Raw genomic sequence first — 25,114 nt, 5'->3', positions numbered from 1 at the left:
TTTTAATTCATCTTATTAGGTTCACCGTTTCCACTTCATTCACATCATAAAACATATAGATTATTTAAGAATCATGAATTTCCTATGGATTATGTATGATTTATGAAATTTTGAACAGATTATATATGGATGTTTAAAAGTTGAGGTTTTTTGGTAATTAAAAGAAGTTTTTATTTGTACCAAAAAAAAAATAAATTCAAAACTCCATGGGTACCCATGGATACCTGAATACCGACGAGTACCCGTATAGTGGCTACCCACGAGGTTAGATTGACTCTGCATAGTGCAGGGGTGGTGGATCAGATCAAGTACACAGTTCACAATTATTCTACTAAATTAACTTTACAGTTATTGAGTTGTTGAAAGCCGCTACTTTTCCAATGCACGTTTAGCCTTCTCAATTGTTGTCTTCGCTGCAACTTGCTTTGTATCTCTCTACAAAAAAAGTCCTTGACGTTTTCATTTGTTACTCGTGATAAGCCGTTTTGAACATTTCATTTTCTAACCCGTGATACAAAAATACTCTAAATATTGTGTTATGGTTTATAATTATCTGTCAATTCGCAATCTATCCGTCCGATATAATATTTTGTCAAAAAAGTAGCTAACCCCGTGCGAAGCACGGGTTTGTAACTAGTACATTAATAAAACTCATTTTTTTACTAGCGTTATAGTTTTTTCTTTGAAAAAAAAAAACATGAGCAGCCCCATTGGTTTGTCGCCTAACAAATCATACAATGAAGATTAAAAGGTACCTAGTGTAAAACTGATGTTAGGAGTCAAATCTGTTTAATTTTGAATTTTTTACACAAGATTAAAAAGAGATATTCTTGCATGAACTCTTACCTAAGAGATTATTCTTACACCCAACCAATAAAAATATGACACATCTTATTAACTTTAAAAAAAATGTGATTTTAATTAAGGAAATGGAAACAATAAATGGTGGTGGGTGGTTTTTGTTGGTTAAAGAAAGTGGAAAAAGGATAGAGAGAAATATTAAAAATAATGAGAAAAAATTATGATATTAATTATTTTTATTATTTTAATGAGATGTTTGATTTTAATTGGTTGGGTGTAAGAATGATCTCTTAGGTAAGAGTTCATGTAAGATTTTCTCGATTAAAAATAGGTGGAAAATATCCCTCCGTACGACGTCTCTAATGCATTAACATTGGTATCCTACGAAGTATTGATGCTTGTAAAATAGTGAAGTAAGCGTATCATAATGTATATGGTACGCATATAATACTTGTTTGATACTCCAGTTTGTCTCATTATTTTGTTGCAAGTAAAATGTGCAATTTTCGCATATGTTAATATAATTTTTTTTTTTGACAAAAACAAAACGATATTCATTCATTCAAATTGATAGAGTACATCATCAGATACAAACATCGTTAAAAACGCAAAGGGTGAATCTGCGAACAAACTCACAGCACCCAAGTTAATAGCATAAAACGGCAAAATGCCTACAAATAATATGATAAAACCTAAGTCACCGAAATTCACATGCTTCCGGATCTGCAACGTTGACGCCCAAATCATTGGTTGAATTTGCAATTGACTGATGCCGATCTTTCAATAGGAACTAAACGAACACCGTGACAGGACGTGAAATCAAACGCCGCACAAGACGACGAACAACACAACGCCGCACTTAGACGACGAAATCACAAAAAAACACAAAAGAAAAACTTGATATATGTGAAAATCACTTATTTAGATTGAAAGAAAAGGGAAAAAAGATGTATAGGGGTGATTCTAGGTCAAAAAATGACCTAAAACCACCCCTCCTTGATGAACGAAGGAGAAAGAAAGTTTAGAGAGAAATTAGAGTTTCTCTCACTAGAAAATTAGGGCCGGCATATGTTAATATAATATTAATTGTATATTTGAGTTTTTTTTTTTGTAAGCAAAACACTTTTTTAATTTTTTAAACTTTTTCTTCAAAAAAAAAAAATTTAAACTTTTATTGTGCCTTTTTTGTTGTGATTTTAACTCGTATTGTTTATACAATAAAACTCGTATTTTTTACTAGAGTGAATTGGTTTTGGTTATCAAAAATAGTTCACAATCTCTTGTTATAGCTTACCTCCTTGGATGGTAATCATGTTCGAGAACCTTTTCTTGAAGGGTTTTAGGAGATTAACTATCATCAGCTATACCCAAATCTGGTTTGTCCACAAATTCATCTCTTTTCTAAAAAGTACAAAATCTACTAATTTATTGTTTTTTTTTTATTTTTACAGAATACTATTTATTCCTTAAAAGTCTAAAATTTAAATCAAATCATTGTTTTAAGAAAATAAATTGTATGTGTACTCAGAGACTAATTTGATTGATGATTAATATATTTTTAAGGACTTTGACAGTTAATATTATTAAAAACCAAATTAATATGTTTCATATTTTAAAGGCAAAATAGCTCTAATTTTTTTTATTCTCAAAGACTCGGTTCAATATTTACTCCAGATTGTAAAATGTCTAATTTTAACAATTGATTGTTGTCCCAAGAATTTAGCGTAGGGACAATATATATTATATACATGGGTCGGGTTCGAACATCCCATTTGTTCACCTTAATTAAAAAGTTGAATTTCTAACCAATAGACAACTTGACAAAAAAAATCATGGATCGCTATGTTGTTATTTTCATGATTTAATCCGTCAATTTTTGTCTAAATTAATTATAATTAATGTCGTAAATGGTGCTACATATGATTTAAAATTCTCGGACATCCCTTGTAAAAGATGATACTCAACTCAAAGGTCATCCAAACATGTAACCCTAAATACGCAGGTTAAGGTTTCTGCAAATATTAAATATTGTTAGAAAAAATTAATTTTCTACTTTTTTAAAAAATAAATTGACATAATTTTCAATACATCAATTATATTTTTGGTATATTAACATGTTAAGGTTTCAACATGTTAGAAAATTCATGTTTTCATTTTCTTTGATCCTTATTCATCTTTTTTGTTTGGGCTATGATGATATTGATACGAAGTTTCCATAACAATGACTAACCTTTGTCAGAAAACCTGAAGGGAATATAAGGTGGACCAAAAAAAAATTCATACACATGAGGCAGAAATCGAATTTCTAACCACGAGGTTAAGGTTCTTTACCACTTAGATCAATCCATGATTGGTTGACCCTACCGATCTTAACTATGCACCATTTAATTATACACCAAATGTTTGTAAGGATACTAATGAATTAATGTTATCGTCAATTAGTACAATGGACTCAAAATACTCCATCACTAAAACTGCAACCACAAAAAATCAATCTTCGAACTGGAGTGCCTCATACGGTTGAAGATAAGCACCAGCACTTACTACAAAACAAACCCATCTTACATCAATGCTTTAACAGCGACTAATCTTTGTCGGAGAACCTGTAGGATATATAAGGTGGGTTCACCCCTTCCAACAATTTTTTTTTTCGTGCACATGAGCCATAAACCGAATCTCTAACCACGAGGTTAAGGTCCTTTACCACTTAGACCAATCCATTATTGGTTGACCCTACCGATCTTAATTATGGACCACTTAATTATAAACCAAATGTTTGTATGATACTAATGAATTAATGTTTTTTTGGAAGATTTTTTTTTTGTGGTGGCCAGGGTTCGAACCTCGGACCTTGCATATTTTATGCATTTGTCCCTACCAACTGAGCTAAGCTCACGAAGACGTTTTTTTAGAAGATACTAATGAAATAATGTTATCGTCAATTAGTATAATGGACTCAAAATACTCCATTACTAAAATTGCAACCACAAAAAATCAATCTTCTAACTGGAGTGCCTCATACGGTTGAAGATAAGCACTTACTACAAAACAAGCCCATCTTACATCAATGCTTTAGTTTGGGGGTTATGTTTTCAATATAAATAACTAAATAGAGGTAAATCAATTAGTACATCCAAAATCATATCATAAAGGAAAAAGGAAAGTTATACTGAGAAGAGAGTATTACGTGTAAGTTTCTCTAAATGGGATCCTTTTTTACTCTATTGCCTTCTTTTACCTTTCACTTTTTCTTCTTCTTGTTGCTTACTCATTTTACTTCCTATACTTTCTCACTGTGCAACCATCATGACAGCTCTGCCTTGTTACAATTCAAAAACTCCTTTTCTCTCAACACTTCATCTCAACTCTATTTTCCGTGTTCTTCTTTTTCTTTCAAGACAAAATTTTGGAAAAACAATACAGATTGTTGCGAGTGGGATGGTGTCACGTGCGACACCATGTCAGATCACGTGATTGGTCTGGACCTCAGTTGCAACAATCTGAATGGTGAATTACATCCCAATAGCACAATCTTCCAGCTTAAACACCTTCAACAACTCAATCTGGCTTTTAATAATTTTTCTCGGTCTTCAATTCCTATTGGTATTGGAGATTTAGTGAAACTCACACATCTAAATCTATCATACTGTTACCTCAGTGGTAATATTCCCTCCACAATCTCTCATTTCTCAAAATTAGTATCACTTGATCTTAGCACTGATAGTTACGGGTACATGGAACGGAAACTCAAACTCAATCCATTCACATGGAAGAAACTCATTCATAATGCTACTAATTTAAGTGAGCTTTATCTGAATGGGGTGAACATGTCTTCCATCAGAGAGAGCTCTTTGTCTATGCTAAACAATTTGTCATCCTCTTTGGTTTCTCTTAGTCTATCGTCCACTGAGTTGCAAGGAAATTTGTCAAGTGACATCCTCTCTTTACCAAATCTTCAAAAACTAGATTTGTCATTTAATGATGGTCTTAGCGGCCAACTTCCAAAATCCAACTGGAGCACTCCTCTAAGGTACTTGTACCTATCTGGCATCACTTTCTCAGGTGAAATTCCTTATTCCATAGGTCAATTGAAGTCTCTTACTCATTTACACCTTTCACGTTGCAATTTTGATGGAGTGATTCCTCTATCTTTATGGAACCTCACCCAACTAACATATTTGGACCTTTCATCTAATAACTTTAGTGGTAGCATCCCAAATGTTTACGGAAATTTAAACAAATTGGAATATTTAATACTTTCCTTCAACAACCTAACAGGCCAAGTTCCATCATCACTTTTTCATCTACCTCATCTTACTCTTCTAATTTTATCATCTAACAAACTAGTTGGGCCAATTCCAAATGAAATCACAAAAACTTCAAAATTGAGTTATGTGTATTTGAGTTATAACATGTTAAATGGAACAGTTCCACATTGGTGTTATTCTTTGCCTTCGTTGTTAGAGTTGGTCCTTAGTGACAACCATCTCACAGGGTTTATTGGTGAGTTTTCAACTTATTCTTTGCAATCTTTGTATCTCTCCAATAACAACCTACAAGGTCATTTTCCAAATTCAATATTTGAACTCCAAAATCTTGCCATGTTAGATTTGTCATCAACAAATTTGAGTGGTATTGTGGATTTTCACCAATTTTCAAAATTAAACAAACTATGGTATCTCGATCTTTCACACAGTAGTTTTCTTTCTGTCAACATTGATAGCAGTGCTGACTCCATCTTACCTAACCTTGTGACCTTAGATTTATCTTATGCTAATATTAATAGTTTTCCTAAATTCCTAGCACAACTACCAAATCTACAAACATTAGATCTCTCTAATAACAACATTCATGGGAAAATTCCCAAATGGTTTCATAAGAATCTCTTAAACTCATGGAAGGACATTATACACATTGACCTCAGTTTCAACAAGTTACAAGGTGATCTTCCAATTCCACCGTATGGCATTTACTACTTTTTACTCTCAAATAACAACTTCACAGGAGATATTTCTTCAACATTCTGCAATGCAAGTTCCCTTTATATTCTCAATTTGGCTCACAACAATTTGACAGGTATGATTCCACAATGCCTGGGAACATTTCCTAATCTGTATATTTTGGATATGCAAATGAACAACTTCTATGGAAGCATTCCTAGAACCTTTTCCAAAGGAAATGCATTTGAGACTATAAAGTTGAATGGCAACCAATTGGAAGGACCATTACCACAATCTTTGGCTCACTGTTCATATCTTGAAGTATTGGACCTTGGTGACAACAACATAGAGGATACATTTCCCAATTGGCTAGAAACTCTACCACAGTTACAAGTGCTAAGTTTACGATCAAATCATCTTCATGGTGCAATCACCTGTTCTAGCACCAAGCATCCATTTCCTATGTTGAGAATTTTTGATGTCTCAAACAACAATTTTAGCGGCCCCTTGCCAACGTCATGTATTAAAATATTTCTAGGAATGATGAATGCAAATGACAACCAAACTGGTTTGCAATACATGGGTTACTCTTATTACTATAATGATTCTGTGGTGGTCATAGCGAAGGGTTTTTTCATGGAGCTAACAAGGATATTAACTACTTTCACAACTATTGATTTATCAAATAACATGTTTGAAGGAGAAATTCCTCAAGTCATTGGAGAATTAAATTCTCTCAAAGGCCTTAACCTTTCAAACAATGGAATCACGGGTACCATTCCACAATCTTTGAGTCATTTGAGAAATTTGGAGTGGTTGGACCTCTCATGCAACCAATTGAAGGGTGAGATTCCTGAGGCTTTGACAAATTTGAATTTCCTCTCTGTCTTAAACCTTTCACAAAACCACCTTGAGGGAATCATACCTAAAGGTCAACAGTTTGATACATTTGGAGATGATTCCTATGAAGGGAATACAATGTTATGTGGATTCCCATTGTCTAAATCATGCAAAAATGAGGAAGATCTGCCACCACATTCAACATTTGAAGATGAAGAAGAATCAGGATTTGGCTGGAAAGCTGTCGCAATCGGATATGCATGTGGGGTAATATGTGGGTTGCTGTTGGGATATAATGTATTCTTCTTCACTGGAAAACCCCAATGCCTTGCAAGACATGTTGAACATATGTTTAACATAAGACTGAAAAGAACAAACAACAGTGCCATCGCAAATCGCAGAAGAATGAATTAATTGGTTGAGGGTCTTTTCAAATATGTAGATACAAGTGTTTGTAATTAATCTGAATTTCTCAGTTTAAGGGATGTAGTATTATATAGATCTTTTAATACCAATGTGTTATATATTGTAAGTTGTTGAACAAATAAGAAATTTATAGTGATCAATTGCTTTTATGTTACTATCAAGATTTTGTTGTTGAATAAATGATCAAGACTTAATTGCTTCAACTTTTGAACTTTCTTTTTTTATCTCAATGTCTCTGGTTGGTAGGTAGCCCACAATTGGGTAAATCTAGTATATGTTGCATACTGCTGAATCAAACATCACCCCCAAAAACTGCATAGCATACATTATGTGCACAAAAAATAACACACCAATCAGACTTCACACTAGAGCACCATCTGACATGAAACCAGGCACCGAGACGCAACCATAAAATAGCAACTCTGCTATAAAGAAAGCAATTCAGCAATGTCATGCTCAAAACAGCAGCAACAAAACCAAGAGTTTGAACCAGGATATCAAAGAATCAGACATGGCAGCCATTCAAAAATTATTAGCATTCCTTCTTCAAAATGTCCCTGCAATGTATCAGCCTCCCCTCCAAGCATGCTTCTGCTTTGGCTAACGAATCTGCTATTTAGTTTCCTTCTCTGTGCGTATGTACAAATGACATCTTTTTTAGCACCATCATTAGGTTACTTACCTTAGTAGAATAAAAGCGGAGATTCCACGGACAATCTTATTTGTTCTGAATCCACATAAGTGAATTTTTGGTGTCCGGTTCTGCTATAATCTCATCATCGTTTCACCAGATTTTCTCGAATGATAAGCGGACACAATTGCAAAAAACTCCTCCTCATTGGAATCCCAAACACCTATCGATGTCATAAATCTTCCCATGATTGTACCTTTGTCCTTTGGAAGTACTCCAACTATACCAGTTGGACCCGATTTGCCTTTAGAAGAGTCATATACATTCCATTTCCAAATCCTTCTCGGCATTTTATTCTGCTGCCACATACGTATAGCTGCAATGTTTAATACAATCTAATCTGGAGTAAATCGGCAATCTTGATTCCATCCTTTCATAAACTCAATCATATGTCCATTGTCCAACAAACAGAGAACGTAACTTTTGGGCTTGAGACATTGTTACAAGTACAAGTTCATTTACATACTTCAACGGCAAGTAAATTAAATTAGTTTCTTGATAAAAAAAAATTGTAGATAAATAGACTTGTATAAAAAAATATAAGGGTTAAATGTATTCCTGACAAATTGTTTAATTTAACCAAATCTATTTTTTTAAGTTATGTGTTGGTTCGGGACCATTCACTTTACCCAAAACCTTAACACAACTGATTTCAAGAGTCATTTGATTTATAAAGTGTTCAACTTCCACTTTTCTAACCGATGTAGTAATTCAAACTCATACTTGGACAAACACTCTAATAGTGTCATAGTGAATTTAATGGGTAAATGAACAGATTGGCACTTAAATGTATGTAAATGATTCAGATCAGTCCTTTTTTTGTTATCAAGGGAAGGACCTATGGAAGAAATTGGAAGAGGCTTGAATAATTTGTTAATGTTAATTGTAACAAGTAGATATATTGGTGTCTCTTTGTTAACATGAAACTTGTTTGTTAACGTAAATAGACCTGTGCCAATGAACTAATATGTATATTTACGTCTAAAGTATGCTGCAAGTGTGTAAAATTATACTCGCTATAAATATACCCCTACTTGTGTATATTTATTCTTGTTTACCTGCTTGTTGTAGATACTTGGTGTACCTCTCGTAAAATGTCAAACTTTTTGAAGAAGATCAAATGTTTACAAATATGGCAATGAACAGATTGGTTGATGGGGAGTTTGATAATTCCAACACTAAGTTTAGGCTGATGGACTATGGCAATGAAGACATCAATGGCCTTTTTTTTTTTGAATCGGCAAAATATTATTAACCTACAAGCCCGTGCAAGGTGCACTAATAAGCTTGGGTGGAAAAAAAACAATTACAAGGGGAAATCGGTTGCCTCAATAACATAGCTCGAACAAAAACCCCTTAAAAACCACCCTAAAAAACAAGGCCTCGGATATTGAGGCTGAAATATACTTATTATAGCGAAGCATACAACCGCCTCAAGACCGAAGACAACCCAAAAGAGACCCGGCTGCCAAAAACACCCTGACAACCAACACCAGCAAGCACAAAACAGACCCAACAGGCCCAAAAAAAAACCACCGCAAGACCATCAATAACATCCAGAAACAACAGCTCCAAAAAAACCAACAGCAATAACAAGGATAGCAGCAAAAACAGCAGCTGCGCAGCACCTGAAAGGGAGGAAAAAACCACCAAAAAGGGAGCAGAACAGCCCAATACACACCGCCCAAACCCACCAGCAGGAGCACATCAGCACGGAATGAAAGGAAGGCTGAACAACAGCCCCATGACAGAAGGCTCACACCACAAAATAGCAAAAAATAAACCGCCGCAGCAGTGCTGTCCAGCTACAAGAACCAAGCAATGCCTCGCTAACCTTCTCCCCTACCTACCAAGACAATCTATAGGGTCCCAACACCACTCATAAAAAAGACACGCCGGAGTCTCAGTCCTACTCAAAACCCACCGCCAAGACAACACCTTTACATTTTCCACTATATCATCCACCCCATAATTGACACCTTTGAATATTTTATCATTCCTCGCCTTCCACAAAGCCCAAATTGATGCAAGCCAAATGACACCCCGACCCCTTTTAATATTTTTATTACCACCGGCTTCTCTCCAACATCAATGGCCTTAAAGAAGACCTTGCACAGGAAATAGACAAAATGCAGATAGATTTGAAGAGACGTTCTAAGGCAAGCTCAAGCAATTGCAATAATTTGGTTGTGTCATTGTCGATAACCAAGTTCTAAGACTCAGAGCTCAAGAAGCACACTCTTGGTGAGGATGGCCTATAGAAGGAGACGAAGAACAGAGCTTTTCACATCCAGGCCCTTGTGGGCTAACGCAGATTGCAGTCACCACACCCATGCCACCACAATGGTAGCGTGCCAAATGCTACATTCTGCTTGTTGTGCATGTGCAAGTTCGTCTTTGAGAATTGATGTTGGGGGGAGCCACAGTTGCCACCATTATTTATTGATTATTGAAGCACTACAAACCCTAAACTTAGGGGAACTACGAAACCCTGGGTTTCAAAAGTTGGCTCGCCAAAGTTGAACTAAGAAGAATCGGAGGCCAAGTTGCAAATAACAAGTTGTTTTTCATTGCTGTATCATTGCCAGTTTGATTGAAATACATCACATATGATGGTTGAAAACTACTTTTGCCCCAAGCACCGCATACTAGGCTAAACCATCTATATTATACAATTGTAAGATAAGCAAACTCTTCAATAAAATGTCTTTAAACAACTCTCCACAAATTAAAAGAAAATGCAGCGGATCAATATGCATTATAATCCAATAATTTGGTGGCAAGAATAATCAAAAAATAAAAAAAAAAATAACTTCTTACCTACCTATACATCATTGACCCTTTCAAGGTCAAGTCAACTCAACTAGCTTTTTGCTACTCCGGTATTTTGAACCAAATGATAAATGCATGAAGAAAACAAGAATTCCTTTTAGAATGGGAAAAATCCTTTCCCTCACTCATTTGAGATAAGAAAACCTTAACAGCCTATACAAATTCTGACAGATATTTAGTGACTTAAGTTAGAAGATGAGATCCCCATATGCTTTTTTGGTGGGGAAAGGGTAACAAAGCCATGTCAATGAACATCACTACTTCTTCACGTATGTGAGATATGGATCTTGGGCAATGGTCAATACATCTGGTCTCTCAGCCTGGTTATATGTTAGACACCGCCGTATAAATTCCTGGCAAATTTGTAGATGAAATAGAGATATCGTCAGGTTTCAGTGATATTTATAAAAAGTAAGTATAGGTATTTTGGATTTGGTTCCTCTAAACTGTGAGGAGTGTTATTCAGAGAAAACGGTGCAGAATTATAATTTTGATTGGTAAATCAACAGTGAGACTTTTAACTACTTCATAGTCTGTTTCCTTCTTCAACAGTTGAGATTATAACTACTTTTAACTACTTTATAGTTTGTTACTTAGAGAATAATACAATGCCTAAGAAATATTATTATGGTTCTGCTGAGTGCTGATGATAATTAGAAGTATAAATTTTTAAATGAAAAAATATCTTGCACTGCCAATACTTTCTCATTGCTGCAAATTACTTTCAACAACTATCAAACCATTAACATTTTAATGGGCATTGTGATACCGAGGAGAGAATTTGCACATTCAGATAAATTGTCAAGGCTAATTGCGCCTGCACATAGAATAAAGTCGGATTTTCATGCAATAATATAACCTAAAACAGGTGAAGATTGTGTCCACTGAATAATAGAATAATATAAATAAATGAACGATGGCCAAAGAACAATTAGCTACGGGCAGTACTTATCATAAAAGGTCTCAACCTACCTTTGCCTCATTAGAAACAGTAGGTCTTGAGGGAAATTCAACCTTGCGTGCCTTAATAATTGTGTCTTCACGAAGTATTCTCTCTTGTGTTTGGTCATGTCCGAAAGGACGTCTGCGAAAGAGCATTTGATAAAACAAAATACCAGCAGACCAGACATCAACCTGTATTCCACAAATCAGAAATGTAAGGTGATTATCATGTAAGATAATTATCCAACACTTAGTTGTTTGCACAATACCGACATCACGAAACTTATGTTAAAACGAAATATCTATTGACCAAAATAACTGACAAATTGAGATTAATAACACAGAAAAAAAATGATCCATGCATTCACGGCTTAAAAAAAATTAATGACCTTGGATGATATAAGAGGCGTCTTGCTGAGCTCAAAGCATTCAGGAGGCAAATACCTGCAAATCAAAAATGAAAGAAAGGCAAAAAGAGGTTTATTAAAGAAAATGTTGAAAGAAGTTTAAAACCAACAAGTTTGGAACACTTCAAAATTTGAAATCCTACGACAATGATCTTCATCACTTACCAATACGTTCCAGCCCCTATGAAATAAGCATGGCATATCATCACAACACAAAATATCAGAGTGCACTTTTTTAACAAATAAATTACTAGATTAGGCTAATTTACTTTAGATAGCATTAAGTCCAAACAGAACCGAATTGACCACATCCAACTGTAATCCAATATACTAATAATGATGAAACTAGGAATTACACTGTGAAAACCATATATAGTTTACAGTTTATTTAGGTTTACCCTATGACATAAGTGATCATTTAAGTATTAAGGAGGACTTATAAGTTATTACATGCTGATGCCATGATGCCCATAAGCTATTTATAGCTTATTTCTACTAGCTTCCAATGACGGCTAATGAAAACAACTTAGTACTATATGAAAATAAGTTTAACTACATTTCCAAAATAACTAGAGTTAGATAACAAGTTATTGTACAACCAAGATATCCTATCTACTCAAAATCAACACTCTATTTTGCTGGTTTCTTTATCCCTCCCCTGCTTATATAAATCCCTCCCCAACCCATTTTAAATGAAAGAAAAACATTTCAATAATTATTCGTCTGTACTTGCTTGTTTGCAGATACTTGGTGTAGATCGATAAAGAATGGCACATTCTTACAAATATGGCAATGAATAGATTTGTTGGTGGGGAGACTGATAATTCCATCACTGAGGCAATGGAAAACATCACATCTGATGGTTGAGAACTAGTAGTACTTTTGTACCACACCTATTTAACCAATGTAACATAAACTGTTCAATCAAATGTCTTTAAAAATATTCTAGTAGCCATTAATATGCATTAAAATCCTATAACTTGGTGGCAAGAATATTAAAAATCAAGAGAACCTTCTCACCTACCTAGACACCATGACCTTTTAAGGTAAGTCAAACTTACTTGCATTTTGCTAATCCAATTTTTTGAACCAAATGACAAATGCAAGAAGACAACATAACTTCCTTTCATAGTGAGGAAACACCCTTCAATCAAGATTAAAAATTCTGACAGATATTTAGTTAGTCAAGAAGTTAGAAGATGAGATCACTATTCCTTTGAGTAAGTGAGATACAAATCTTGAGCAATTGATAATACACCTGGTCCCTCTAAAATATGAGTGATCCTCAAAGAATATGATGCAGAATTATAACTATTCATTTGAAATCAATGTTTAAGACTTTAACTGTTGCAAATTTTGAGTATATTTCAAAAGTTTCAAATATTTTGTGTCCCATATTTTTAATTGAGAAATATAGAAAAATATCTTAATAGAAAATTATTATAATATTATTTATAATATTTGACTTGGTCTTATAACCATGTTTTAATTCCAAACTTTTGTAACTGCTTTTCTTTTAATATCTCTTAATTGTGCTTATTATTAAGGCTGTTTTTCTTGCTTCACGAAGTATCACGTTTTGCTTATATTTCCAGCATCCGTGAATATTATTTTGATTGAAGGATAGAAAGAAAAAACAATACTCTCCTCACTTCTTAAAAAAACATTAATCCGGGTTACATCTTCCTGAAAATATCTTTTCTTGTCAGTTCTGCATCCTTGGTTTTAAATCAAGAAGGGTCTATTAAATTCTGGGGGATTAGCGTATAATTACGCGGAAAATCTTTAAGGACAGTGCGATCAGCACGTCTCAGACTATCTCACTGCTTGTTCGTTCTACAGATCTTGATAGTTGATTCCGTATCAGGTTTGATCTGGTGTTCAAAGATGTTGATAGAGTTGTGTTCGATGATCTAATTCGACAACAATACCAAGAAAGATAGGTTTCATTGAAATCTCTTTTGTTTATATTGTATTGATTCTTTTATTTATATATTGATTATTATTTATAAAGATAATTTATGCCTAATTTTACAACATTAACTACTTCATAGTTCGTTGGTTTTGCATATAACTGTATTTTATACAATCTTTCACAAAACTTTAACGACTTCATTCGTTCACTTGCCTTAAAAGACTTACAAACAAATCAATCTTGCACACCCAAAACAACCAACATAGAGAAAGGCAAGAAACGGATGCAATTTAGAAAACATGTGTATTATTATTGATTATTGATAGAATCTTGCTCATGAGATCGTATCATCCCACATTTGTCTCTAGACTCCCCTTTAACAACATGATATGTTGACACTGTCCTTCCTACGATCCACATACTGAGTTAGTGACCTTAAGAAAGAATCAACTCTCCTCGATCTGCTACTTCAACATCCAATAATTATTCAAACTTGATAATTATTTTTAGGTCTGAAGGTGAGAAAAATACAAGAAGAGGGGGGTTGAATTGTGTTAGCTTTTTCTTCGTTTTCTCCTAAACTGAATTCACTGTTCAGAACCTGATAGAGTTCAGCTTCTGAGGTAATGTTCAGAATCTAAATACAGCAGATAAAAACAGAGAGAAAGAGAGAGAAAAGACACAAAGCAATTATACAGGTTCCTTCCAAAAACCGGAAGTAGTCATGTCCCCCTTGCACTTCCAAGGAGAGTTCACTAAAATCAAATATCTGATTACAACTGCTCATTGCTAAAACTAGCAAGAGACTTCAAACTACTCAAGCACAACTGCAAGAGATTTCCTATTCTCAAGAACAAAATCAAGAGACTTCCTATGCTCAAGCACAACTGCAAGAGACTTCTATTCAAACAGAATTACAAAGAAAATTGTTTGAGGTTGAACACTTGATATACAATCAGTGGTGTTCACAATACAAATCAGATACAGACTCTTAAGACTCTAGAATTTCTAAGATATGAAAGTTGTTAAGAAATTCTAAGTGAACTTTGATGTGAAACAATTTCAACAGAGTTTTGGCACTTGTATAATTGTTGTGAGTCTCTTGGAAATCTTCAAGTCTTCACTCCTTTATATAGAGGTGTGAAAGAGACGTTGTTGATTGCCAGCACATAAAAAAGAGTCGTTTGAAGCTTGATCAAATCACCAATGATCTGTTGCCTGATTTGGTTATTGTCCTATGAAGGAACAATTTCAAATATATTCCATGTATAGAGGAATACCAGCGTAGTCACAGCTGTTGTTCTTGTACTATTGCAGACAAAAAACAGAGTAGTGGAGGTAGTGGTTGTACACTTGTACTATTGTCCTTTTCCAACGTTCTCCAAAGAGTACGTATCCAATGCCTTCCAAAATCCTCTGATTTAGCCATTGCTCCAAGCTTCTATTCTTCTGCAATGATAGGCGTGATTAAAACATTTGAACAGCCTTTGAAGCTTCAAATCTTTCAGCTTCTGATGATCTTCAGAACCTCTGATGATATCAGCTTCTGGTGACCAGCTTCTGAGGAGAGTGCTTCTGATGACGTCAGCTTCTTCAGGACCTCTTGTCTTCAGAACCTCTTTCTTCAGAACCTCTTTCTTGCAACATAAGCTTCCTTTTTGTGGTTTCCTTTGCTCTCATTTGTTCTTCAGAACCTATGCTTGAATTAAAGACACTTAAATTTTGTCTATGGTCCTGCACACTTGAACAAATATTAGCATATCCAATTGACAATTTTTAATACCTTGTTATCATCAAAATTCAAAGGGTAATGTTAAACACATTTTGTTTCAACAAGGTCCTTCCTAAAAATTATTCCTCTATTAAAATTATTTTTAGGTCCTTCCTAAAAATTATTTTTAGGTCCTACGGTCCTTCCTTCCATTGGTTTGGAGGCTTCCTCTCTTAATAATTATTCGCATATTTTCCAATATTATCCAAACTTGATAATTATTTTTAGGTATAAACAAAGGCCTCATACGTTTTATTATCATTTGATCATTGAGAGATGAGATGATGTGATGTAAATATTGAAGTTGTGCGTGAAAAGTGTCATCATTATGCTGTAAAATATAAAATGAACCGTCTTACGTAACCATGCATCATTCAAATAACTCTCATCATTATTTGATCTTTAAATTTGCTGATTTATCTTCCCAACCACATCTTTCATTTGCCTTTTCTTCCTTGAAGAATTATAAGCTTGACCATCGCACATAAATCAGTCGTTGAATCAACGCGCGTGATTGGTACCTTTATTTCCTCTGGTTTGAACTTATGTCTTGCTCCTCTTTCTCACTTTAAGCCATGTATCAAGATTGACAAACCTCCTACTATTGGAAGTTATTTTCCATTAGGTCAAGTGTTTTTTCAGTCGCTTCGCTGTGAAGCAAGAATGTTGTTTCATTTTACCAAAATCGAGCTAAAATTGTTATTCCAGTCAGTCTTTCTCGTATAGTATCCTTCTTGACTAACAATATTTTGCTTTCCTTCTCTAGGTTAAGAATGGGAGCCCTCTCATGTAGAGTATAAAGTGTTTCTAGAACGATGACACAATTCGGACTTGGAAAAATCTTGCTGAGATACCACTTGTAAGAAAACACCAACCTCTAACTCTAACCTCTCATCCCATCCGACCTTCTGTGGAAGGATGGTGCCATCAGATCAGATATTCCTCTTTGTGGGTTTTTTTGAGAAAGATATTTAGCCGATCTCCATTTTTTTCCTTTTGTTGTAAAAAATCGGCCAAATAGTCGGCCTTGTGGCTATCTTCTTATGAACATTAATGAAATTTCCTTTTACTATCCATGTTTTCGTTATGACTTTCCCTTCTTGTTGAACTAACCACGCAACATCTGGAAGACTCGTTTAAGGGTGCATATGGTTTAGGTGAAATTGTTAAACTGCTCGACCCAACCAACCCGGTCCATAAATAGCGGGTTGGGTTGGATAGTCATATAAACTTGGTATTTATTTTAGTTAACCCACGTCCCTCGAGTTGGGTTGCAGTTTCAATAATTTGAAAGTCCTTCAACCTAATCCAAACCATACAATAGAGATTTAATTAAAAATAAGGGTTAATATGTCTTTACCCCCTGTAATATAGGCGAGTTCCGGTTTTCCCCCCTGTAAAAAAGATTCTTTCGATTCCAACCCTGTAATATAAAGATTCCGTCGAAAACCCCCCTGAGCACATTTGAGACCCCCCAGCTGATGATGTGGCGTGACGTGACGCGCTGAGTCACCCTTTTCAGCTGACGTGGCGTGCTGACTGTATAATTAATTTTATTTTTTATTTTTTTATAGGGTACACGTGGCATTTGTCATTTTTTTATGTCTTTACCCCCTGTAATTTAGGTGAGTTCTAGTTTTCCCCCCCGTAAAAATTTTTAAAATAAAAAATAAGATCTGAAAAATTTAAAAAAATAATTATTTTTAAAAAAATGCTGGAAAATTATTAAAAATTGAAAATAATGCAAAAAATACAAAAAAATTTTAAAAATTAAAAATCTGGAAAAAAAAAAATTCGCATGACATGTGTGTATATACATACCACATCATTAAATCATTTTAATAATAAAACTTAGAAACTGAAAATCTTTTAAAAATAACAAAAAAAACAGATTATTTTTTAAGAAAAATAAAAGATTGATTTTTTTAAAATTTTAAAAATAACAAAAAATCATATTATTTTTTTCAAAAAATAAAATAAAAAAGCAGAAAAGACATTAAGATTTTTATCAAAATTTAAAAAATTGGAAAAAATTTTGGATTTTTTTTGAAATTTAGAAGATATTTAAAAATACTGAAATTTAGTTTTCAAAATAAAAAGTTTAGATTTTTTTGCGAAATAAAAAAACTGGAAAATATTTAAAATTTTAAAAATCTGGATATATATTTTTTAAAAATCCAATTACAATATGAAAATTAAATTTTAAAAATCATATAATATGAAGAAAAAAAATTGATTTTAGTTTAATTAAAAAATTAGGAAAAAAATCTAAGAAGCTTGAATTACATAGGAATATTTTTGTAAAAAGAATTATTAATGCGTGTAAAATTTTAAAAATTACACTCAGGTTCATCGAGCTCGAAAGAGCTTTATGCTTGCTGCTTGAGCAGGGAGTTGTTGACACTTGGGTTTGTTATTGTGTTGGCAGTCAATCCATTCGCTAAAATTAAATCCTAAATGTTTTTGACAAATGTTCACTGTTCATATTTTTTTTTGTAATCTGGTTTCGTCCCCGTACGTGCGTTCGCTGGGTTATGCTCATGATTAGTGAATTTTTGTTTGGATATTTTAGGACTGTTTTGCTTGGTCTGATTTATAACGATGCATGCCCGTTTTGGGTTTTACTTGGGTTAGGTTTTATGTCCCCCCAGTCTCTGTATCTCTCTTTTTTTTTAATGTATTTTTCTTTTTGCTTAAATAAAAAATTTAAAAAACGTCTAATTTAAGAGACATTAAAATTTAAAAAGTGAGTACCTCAAGTTGCTCTTCCAATGTCTTTTGAACTTCGCAAAAAAATCTAAACTTTTTTATTTTGAAAATTAAATTCCAGTATTTTTAAATATCTTCTAAATTTAAAAAAAATCCGAACTTTTTTATAATTTTTAAAATTTCGAAAAAAATCTATTTTTTCATTTTTATTAATTTTTTTAATTTTTTTTGGAATTTTTTCATTATTTTCAATTTTTATTAATTTTCCAGAATTTTTTTTTAAAAAAATAATTATTTTTTAAAATTTTCCAGATTTTATTTTTTATTTTTTAAATTTTTACAGGGGGGAAAACTGGAACTCGCCTAAATTACAGGGGGGTAAAGACATAAAAAAATGACAAATGCCACGTGTACCCTATAAAAAAATAAAAAATAAAATTAATTATACAGTCAGCACGTCACGTCAGCAGAAAAGGGTGACTCAGCGCGCCACGTCATCAGCTGGGGGTCTCAAATGTGCTCAGGGGGGTTTTCGACGGAATCTTTATATTGCAGGGTTGGAATCGAAAGAATCTTTTTTACAGGGGGGAAAACCGGAACTCGCCTATATTACAAGGTGGTAAAGACGTATTAACCCTAAAAATAAGGACAAAACTTAGAAACAGTACCTTATGTACTGTTTTTACTGTTAACCTCTAATAACAAGACACGTAGATTAAAACTCCACATCAAACAAAACCTCTGTTATACAATAAACGTCCCAGTTGTGGTCCGTTAACCTTCAATATATGGTAATGGCATCACAGCAACTGTGTCATATCGAGAGGCTCAATTCTTATATTTTTTGATTAGTTTTATTGAGAGGATCGGTTAATTGGTCGTCTCTCATGCTTTTATTTTTTTCAATTGATGAAAATTCAACCATCACTATTCCCATATCATGGTTCTACATATTATGCAATTGATGAAAATTCAACCATATCACTATTCCCATATCATGGCTAAATTTACTAGTTTTATGTTGAAGGGCTATGAAGAAATTGAGGGATTACTTTCTATTCTCGCTGGAATGGGTTGGAACGATGGTGGGGATTTTTTTTAATAAAAAAACAAATAAATAAAATAAAAGCATGGAGAGTGAACACGTTAGAGAAGACGGAAACCGTTAATTCATTTTAGGCTTATTTGATACAATGGTCCCTCAAATAATTTCAAGTTTTTATTTTGGTCCCACAATTAATAAAACGTACCTTTTGGTCCTTCATTTTTTTCTCCGTTTGCCAAATAAATCCCGACCGTTAACTTTTAACTATAAATGTCTATGGTGGACAAACTTTAAAAGTAGTCCATCATAGACCTTATTAATTGTGTTAATCTCAACCATTTGATTTTTTTTTAAAGAAAGTGGGCCCTTTGATCTTTTTCAATTTCTACCTTCATCTTCTTCCTATCATTTTCATCTTCATCGCTGACATTCATCAAAATTCTAGAAAAACCAAAAATTGAAATTGAACCAAAATCATCACAAAACACTTGCAGCTCCCAAATTTTGTGTTGCTTCCTTGCATAAAGTTTCATATAGAAGAAGAAAAAAAAACAATCATTTACACCCAGCTAAAATCAATAATCAGTATTGGCTCCCAAACAAACACAACAAAGATTGAAACTTTAAGAAACCCATTTAACTAAAAAGCTTAACCTGAATAATGGGAAACTCCAAAACCCATCGTTGCTTGAAAACATAATGAAACCCATTAATAGCACCAGCAAGAAAACCCCTTAACCCAACTCTTCCAAAATCGTTAAACCCATTAATGCCATATCCGAACTATTATCCAAATCCCTAATTCCTAAATCTATCTTCTCCATTCTTCAATTTCGGGTTCTAACTAAAGAGAGGAAAATTCAATTGGGGTTGTTGTTGATATATCTGGGTTCGTGTTCTGTTGAGGAAGGAATGTGGAGGATCAACAGGAACTCTGAAGAAATAGAAGAAATTGAAATTGAAATGAATGAAACCCTAAAAGAAGAAAGAATGAACAATAATAATAATAATAATAATAATAATAATAATAATAATAATAGGGAGGTAGTTGTTGAAGGGAAAAAGCAATGGCTCTGCAAGATTTTATTCCATAGCCGCCATTCTCAATTCTTGGTGATTGTTTCTTTATCAATCACTTATTATTATATAGCAACATCATCCAATTAAGCGTTCATCATTCAATCCAATTGATTTGTTATTACTATGCTTTGAATTCATGTGCAATATCATGTTTTGTGCAATCACGTGTCCATCACCGTGATTGTTTCCTTGGAGTTTCAATTGGTATCGCACAGCTGTGCCGTTTTCTCTCCTAGGGTTAGCATCGCCAACCCTTTGTGAGAGTTTTTGTTGTCGTTCGGTTAGAATTTTCTTCCCTGAACGTGTTTCTGTTGGCTTTTGTGCTATTGTCACACCTTAATTATCTTTATCTCCACTTCCCTCTGTGATTTCGTTGATACAATACAACGCATTACGTCTCTTTAAGGGTGCTGAATTTTGATTCTTGACAAGGTATTATCATTATTTAATTTCATGAGTGTCATTAGTTGGAACTGTCGGGGATTGGGTAGCCCAAACGCAATTCCCGACTTAAAATACCTCGTTCGACACTTTAATCCGGACCTTCTATTTTTAAGTGAGACACTAGTCCACAAAAATAAAATTGAAGAATTACGTTATGTGCTTGGTTTTGATTCTTGTATTTCTGTTGACCGCATCGGTAGAAGCGGGGGTCTTGCTTTATTTTGGCGCACCTCTTTTAATTGTTATCTCGTAGATTACTCTAATAATCATATTACTGTTGAAATTATTGACTCTGTTCTTGGTACTTGGAGACCTACGGTTATCCAAACGGGGGTCGCAGAATAGCCGCGTGGGAGTTTCTCCGTCAATTATCTGTTCAATTTGCAGGGCCCTGGTGCATATTTGGTGATTTCAATGACATTCTAGATGATAGTGAAAAAAGAGGCTGCAATACTAGACCTCGTTGGCTGATTAATGGCTTTCGGCAAGCTGTTCTTGACTCGGGTTTGTCAGATGTTCAAGTTGAAGGATACCCGTTCACGTGGTTTAAAAGTCTTGGTACGCCGCGCGCGGTGGAAGAAAGGTTAGATCGTGCTTTTGCTAATAATTCTTGGTTTAGTTTATTTCCGGAAGCTACTGTAGAGACTCTTGTGGCACCTGCATCAGATTCGACCGCATCTTAATAAACGTCATTTTCGTTATGAAAATGCATGGCACTTAGAACCGGGGTTTAAGGAGCTGGTTACTGACTCTTGGCAGGTACATTCAAGCACTTCTCTCATTCCAAAATTGTCTTCTTGTGCAGAAGATATGTCAGCTTGGAGTAAAGCTCATTGTAATAAGCTGAAAATTGATATTGAAGATTGTCGACGTCAAATGAAAATTATTCAACAAAATTCTTCCGGTGAGGGACAAGTTCAGATGTTTGAACTACGAAAGAGAATGCAACGCTTACTAGCTCAGGATGATGCCTATTGGCGTCAACGCGCCAAGACTCATTGGTACCGAGATGGAGACCGCAACACAAATTTTTTTCATGCATCAGCCACTGCTAGGAAGAAGGTAAATCGTATTATTTCTCTTGAAAATGATGATGGGAATAAAATTACGGATGAACAGGGATTGCGCGATGTAGCAAAAAATTATTTTGTTAATATTTTTCAGAAGCATGACAACGCTTCTTCTCCAGTTATTAATGTAATAAACCAATCTATTTTTGCTCCTGATAATGAGAGGCTTACGGCTCCTTTCACAAAAGCTGAATTTCGTGAAGCTCTGTTTTCAATGCATCCGGATAAATGTCCAGGACCCGATGGTTTCAATCCAGGTTTCTATCAACAATTTTGGAACTTGTGTAGTGACGAAATTTTTAAGGAATGTTGTGCTTGGCTTGATACAGGGCAATTTCCCCCTGATTTGAATATGACGAACATTGCTCTTATTCCTAAAGGAAATTCACAACATAGCATGAAAGACTGGCGTCCGATAGCTCTCTGCAACGTTCTTTACAAGCTCATTTCTAAAGTCTTAGCTAACAGGTTGAAAGTGGTCCTCTCTCAGTGCATTTCTGACAACCAGTCTGCTTTTGTTCCAGGTAGGTCCATTCTAGACAATGCTATGGTGGCGATCGAGGTTATTCATTTTATGAAGACTAGGACGAGGGGAAATGACAGGTATGTTGCGTTAAAACTTGATATTTGTAAGGCTTATGACCGTATGGACTGGGATTATTTACGAGCTGTCATGGTTAAGATGGGTTTCAATTCTAAGTGGATACACTGGATGAGTATGTGTGTAGAGTCAGTGGATTATTCCGTGCTTGTGAACAATGAGAAGGTGGGACCTATTATTCCGGGGCGTGGCCTCCGTCAAGGGGACCCCCTTTCCCCTTATTTGTTTATTATTTGTGCGGAGGGTTTGTCTTCTCTCATCAGGGATGCAAAGGTAAAAGGTGTTATTACAGGAACCAAAGTTTGTCGAGGGGCACCCCCCGTCTCCCATCTTCTGTTTGCAGATGATTGTTTCCTCTTTTTCAAAGCTGATGAGGGTCAAGCAAATGTTATGAAGAATATTCTCTCTATATATGAATCAGCTTCTGGCCAGGCCATTAGTTTGCCTAATTCTGAGATTTATTGTAGTCGAAATGTTTCTGACCCTCTCAAACAAACTCTTACTAACATTCTTGGGGTTCAGGCAGTATTGGGAACCAGCAAATATTTGGGTTTACCATCTATGGTTGGTAGGGATCGAAATGTAACTTTTGCTTATATCAAAGATCGAGTTTGGCAGAAAATTAATTCCTGGAGTAGTAAATGCTTATCTAAGGCAGGAAATGAGGTTATGATTAAATCTGTCTTGCAGGCCATTCCTTCGTATGTTATGAGCATCTTTTAGTTACAAATTACGTTAATTAATACTATCGAAAAAATGATGAATTCCTTCTGGTGGCGTCATGGTAGAACTACCCAACGTGGTATTAACTGGATGAGTTGGGAGAAGTTGTCAGTACACAAGGTTCATGGGGGAATGGGTTTTAAGGACCTCTCCGCTTTCAACTTGGCTATGTTGGGTAAACAAGGTTGGAAGTTTCTTACGGAACCAGAATCTCTTGTTGCTCGTATTTTTAAAACACGATATTTTCCCTCCCATACCTATCTCACGGCACAACTTGGCCATAATCCTAGCTATGTGTGGCGTAGCATTCTACGCGCACGATTTATTGTTCGTGGAGGTGCTCGATGGAGTATTGGTTCTGGCTCTTCTATTTCTATTTTGAATGACCCTTGGTTATCTAATGGGGAGTGTATTGATGACAGTATTATAGGAGCTCATTTTGTTCAGAATGTTACCATTAATAATTTGATGAATCTATACGACAAGAGCTGGAACGAAGAGGTAGTTCGCCAGGTTTTTAGTGTTGATCTAGCTACTAAGATTCTTAACACGCCACTTATTGCTCAAGTCCAAGATGACCATTTAATCTGGAAAGTGGAAAAGAATGGTCGTTATTCTGTGTGTAGTGCTTATCGGCTCTGTGTGGACGAGCTCATTGATTCTTCTCATCTTCGTCGTTCGGGTTCTTGGTCAGGAATTTGGCAGCTTAAGGTTCCTCCTAAAGTCAAAAATTTGGTATGGCGCATGTGTCGGGGCTGCCTGCCGACTCGTGTTCGTCTCCTTGACAAAGGAGTCCAATGCCCCACACATTGTGTTAGTTGTAACTCAAACCACGAGGATCTTGCTCACTTAATTTTTTATTGTCCTTTCTCTGTCCAAGTTTGGCATATGACAGGTATTTGGGGAGCCATTCAACATGCTATTCAATCTACTACTTCGGCATCTGAAACTATCTTTTTGTTATTGGATACATTGTCTGCCGAACAAAACCAACGGTTGGCAGCAACATTATGGAGCCTTTGGAAGCATCGTAATCTAAAAGTCTGGGATGATGTGGCAGAGGTAAGTGCCACGGTTGTTGAGCGTGCAAAGAATTTGGTCGACGATTGGCATCTTGCAAACACCTCTAGCATAGCTGCTCCCGCAACTCGACAGCAAGCGCAACAACCTCATGGTGGGGAGCATTCGACCGTAACTTTGGATGCAGGGAGCAGTACGGCACCTGTGGTTTCCAATTGTTGGCAACATCCTTTGCCAGGAAGGTATAAGTGTAACATCGATGCTGCATTCTCATCTCGTCTTAACCGAACTGGAATTGGCATTTGTGTTCGGGATTCTGAAGGTACGTTTGTCTTGGCAAAAGTTGTCAGTTTTCCATGTATTTACTCGGTTGATGTTGGTGAAGCATTGGGGTTACATAGTGTTATGCAATGGTTGAGTGATATGCAATTTGACAATGTTGATTTTGAAACCGACTCCAAGATTACTCGTGACGCTTTTCATTCTACTCGAGACGACATTTCTGAATTTGGGTGCATTATTTCTTCTTGTCGATCTCTTTTCAGCTCTTCTTTTACCAACTCTAGGGTGGAGTTTGCTAGGCGACAAGCAAATGTGGTTGCTCATGTGCTTGCAGGAGAAGCCACGTTTCTAGCTAGTCCCGTTGTTTATTTTAACATACCCGATTGTATTGAATCTCTTATTATTAATGAAATGCTCTAAGCATATTTCTTTCTTTCAAAAAAAAAAAAAATAGGGAGGTAGTTGTTGTGGAAAGAAAAAGAATTCGAGACGGAAGAAACAAAATTGGATAAATGCGGCACACTTTTTTTGTTTCTTCTGAATTTAATTTTTTTTCTGGATTTTGGTATGAATGT

General features: G+C 35.0%; 2 protein-coding genes and 1 long non-coding RNA gene across 3 annotated transcripts; 2 read left to right on the top strand and 1 right to left on the bottom strand.

Moving 5' to 3' along the window:
• Window positions 1-3,893: 3,893 nt before the first annotated feature.
• On the top strand, window positions 3,894-7,147 carry LOC146924458 (receptor-like protein 7). Its single transcript, XM_085709479.1, has one exon. The coding sequence runs from the start codon at window positions 4,005-4,007 to the stop codon at window positions 6,993-6,995; it is 2,991 nt and encodes a 996-aa protein (XP_085565605.1). The 5' UTR covers window positions 3,894-4,004; the 3' UTR covers window positions 6,996-7,147.
• A 3,218-nt stretch (window positions 7,148-10,365) lies between these two features.
• LOC146924457 (uncharacterized) lies at window positions 10,366-12,070 on the bottom strand. Its single transcript, XR_015010176.1, has 4 exons — window positions 12,045-12,070; window positions 11,862-11,916; window positions 11,503-11,664; window positions 10,366-10,883 (listed from the first exon to the last, which is right to left on the bottom strand). It is a non-coding gene; the product is annotated as an uncharacterized LOC146924457 (long non-coding RNA).
• A 595-nt stretch (window positions 12,071-12,665) lies between these two features.
• Window positions 12,666-21,526, top strand: LOC146924456 (uncharacterized). Its single transcript, XM_085711857.1, has 2 exons — window positions 12,666-12,716; window positions 21,155-21,526. Exons 1-2 carry the CDS (start codon window positions 12,666-12,668, stop codon window positions 21,524-21,526), a joined length of 423 nt encoding a protein of 140 aa, XP_085567983.1.
• Window positions 21,527-25,114: the final 3,588 nt, after the last annotated feature.

This window comes from Medicago sativa, chromosome 5 (assembly GCF_051527215.1).
Source record: "Medicago sativa cultivar Bolivia chromosome 5, Bolivia_mono, whole genome shotgun sequence".
Lineage (NCBI taxonomy): Eukaryota > Viridiplantae > Streptophyta > Magnoliopsida > Fabales > Fabaceae > Medicago > Medicago sativa.
This window is presented reverse-complemented; position numbering and strand designations above follow the sequence as displayed.

Bases quoted from the DNA above. Each gene is read 5' to 3' on its own strand.
- LOC146924456 (XM_085711857.1), top strand. From the start codon at position 12,666: ATGGCAATGAATAGATTTGTTGGTGGGGAGACTGATAATTCCATCACT. The intron at 12,717-21,154 runs GCAATGGAAAAC...TGGTACTTGGAG, and splicing joins CTGATAATTCCATCACTGAG to ACCTACGGTTATCCAAACGG.
- LOC146924458 (XM_085709479.1), top strand. From the start codon at position 4,005: ATGGGATCCTTTTTTACTCTATTGCCTTCTTTTACCTTTCACTTTTTC.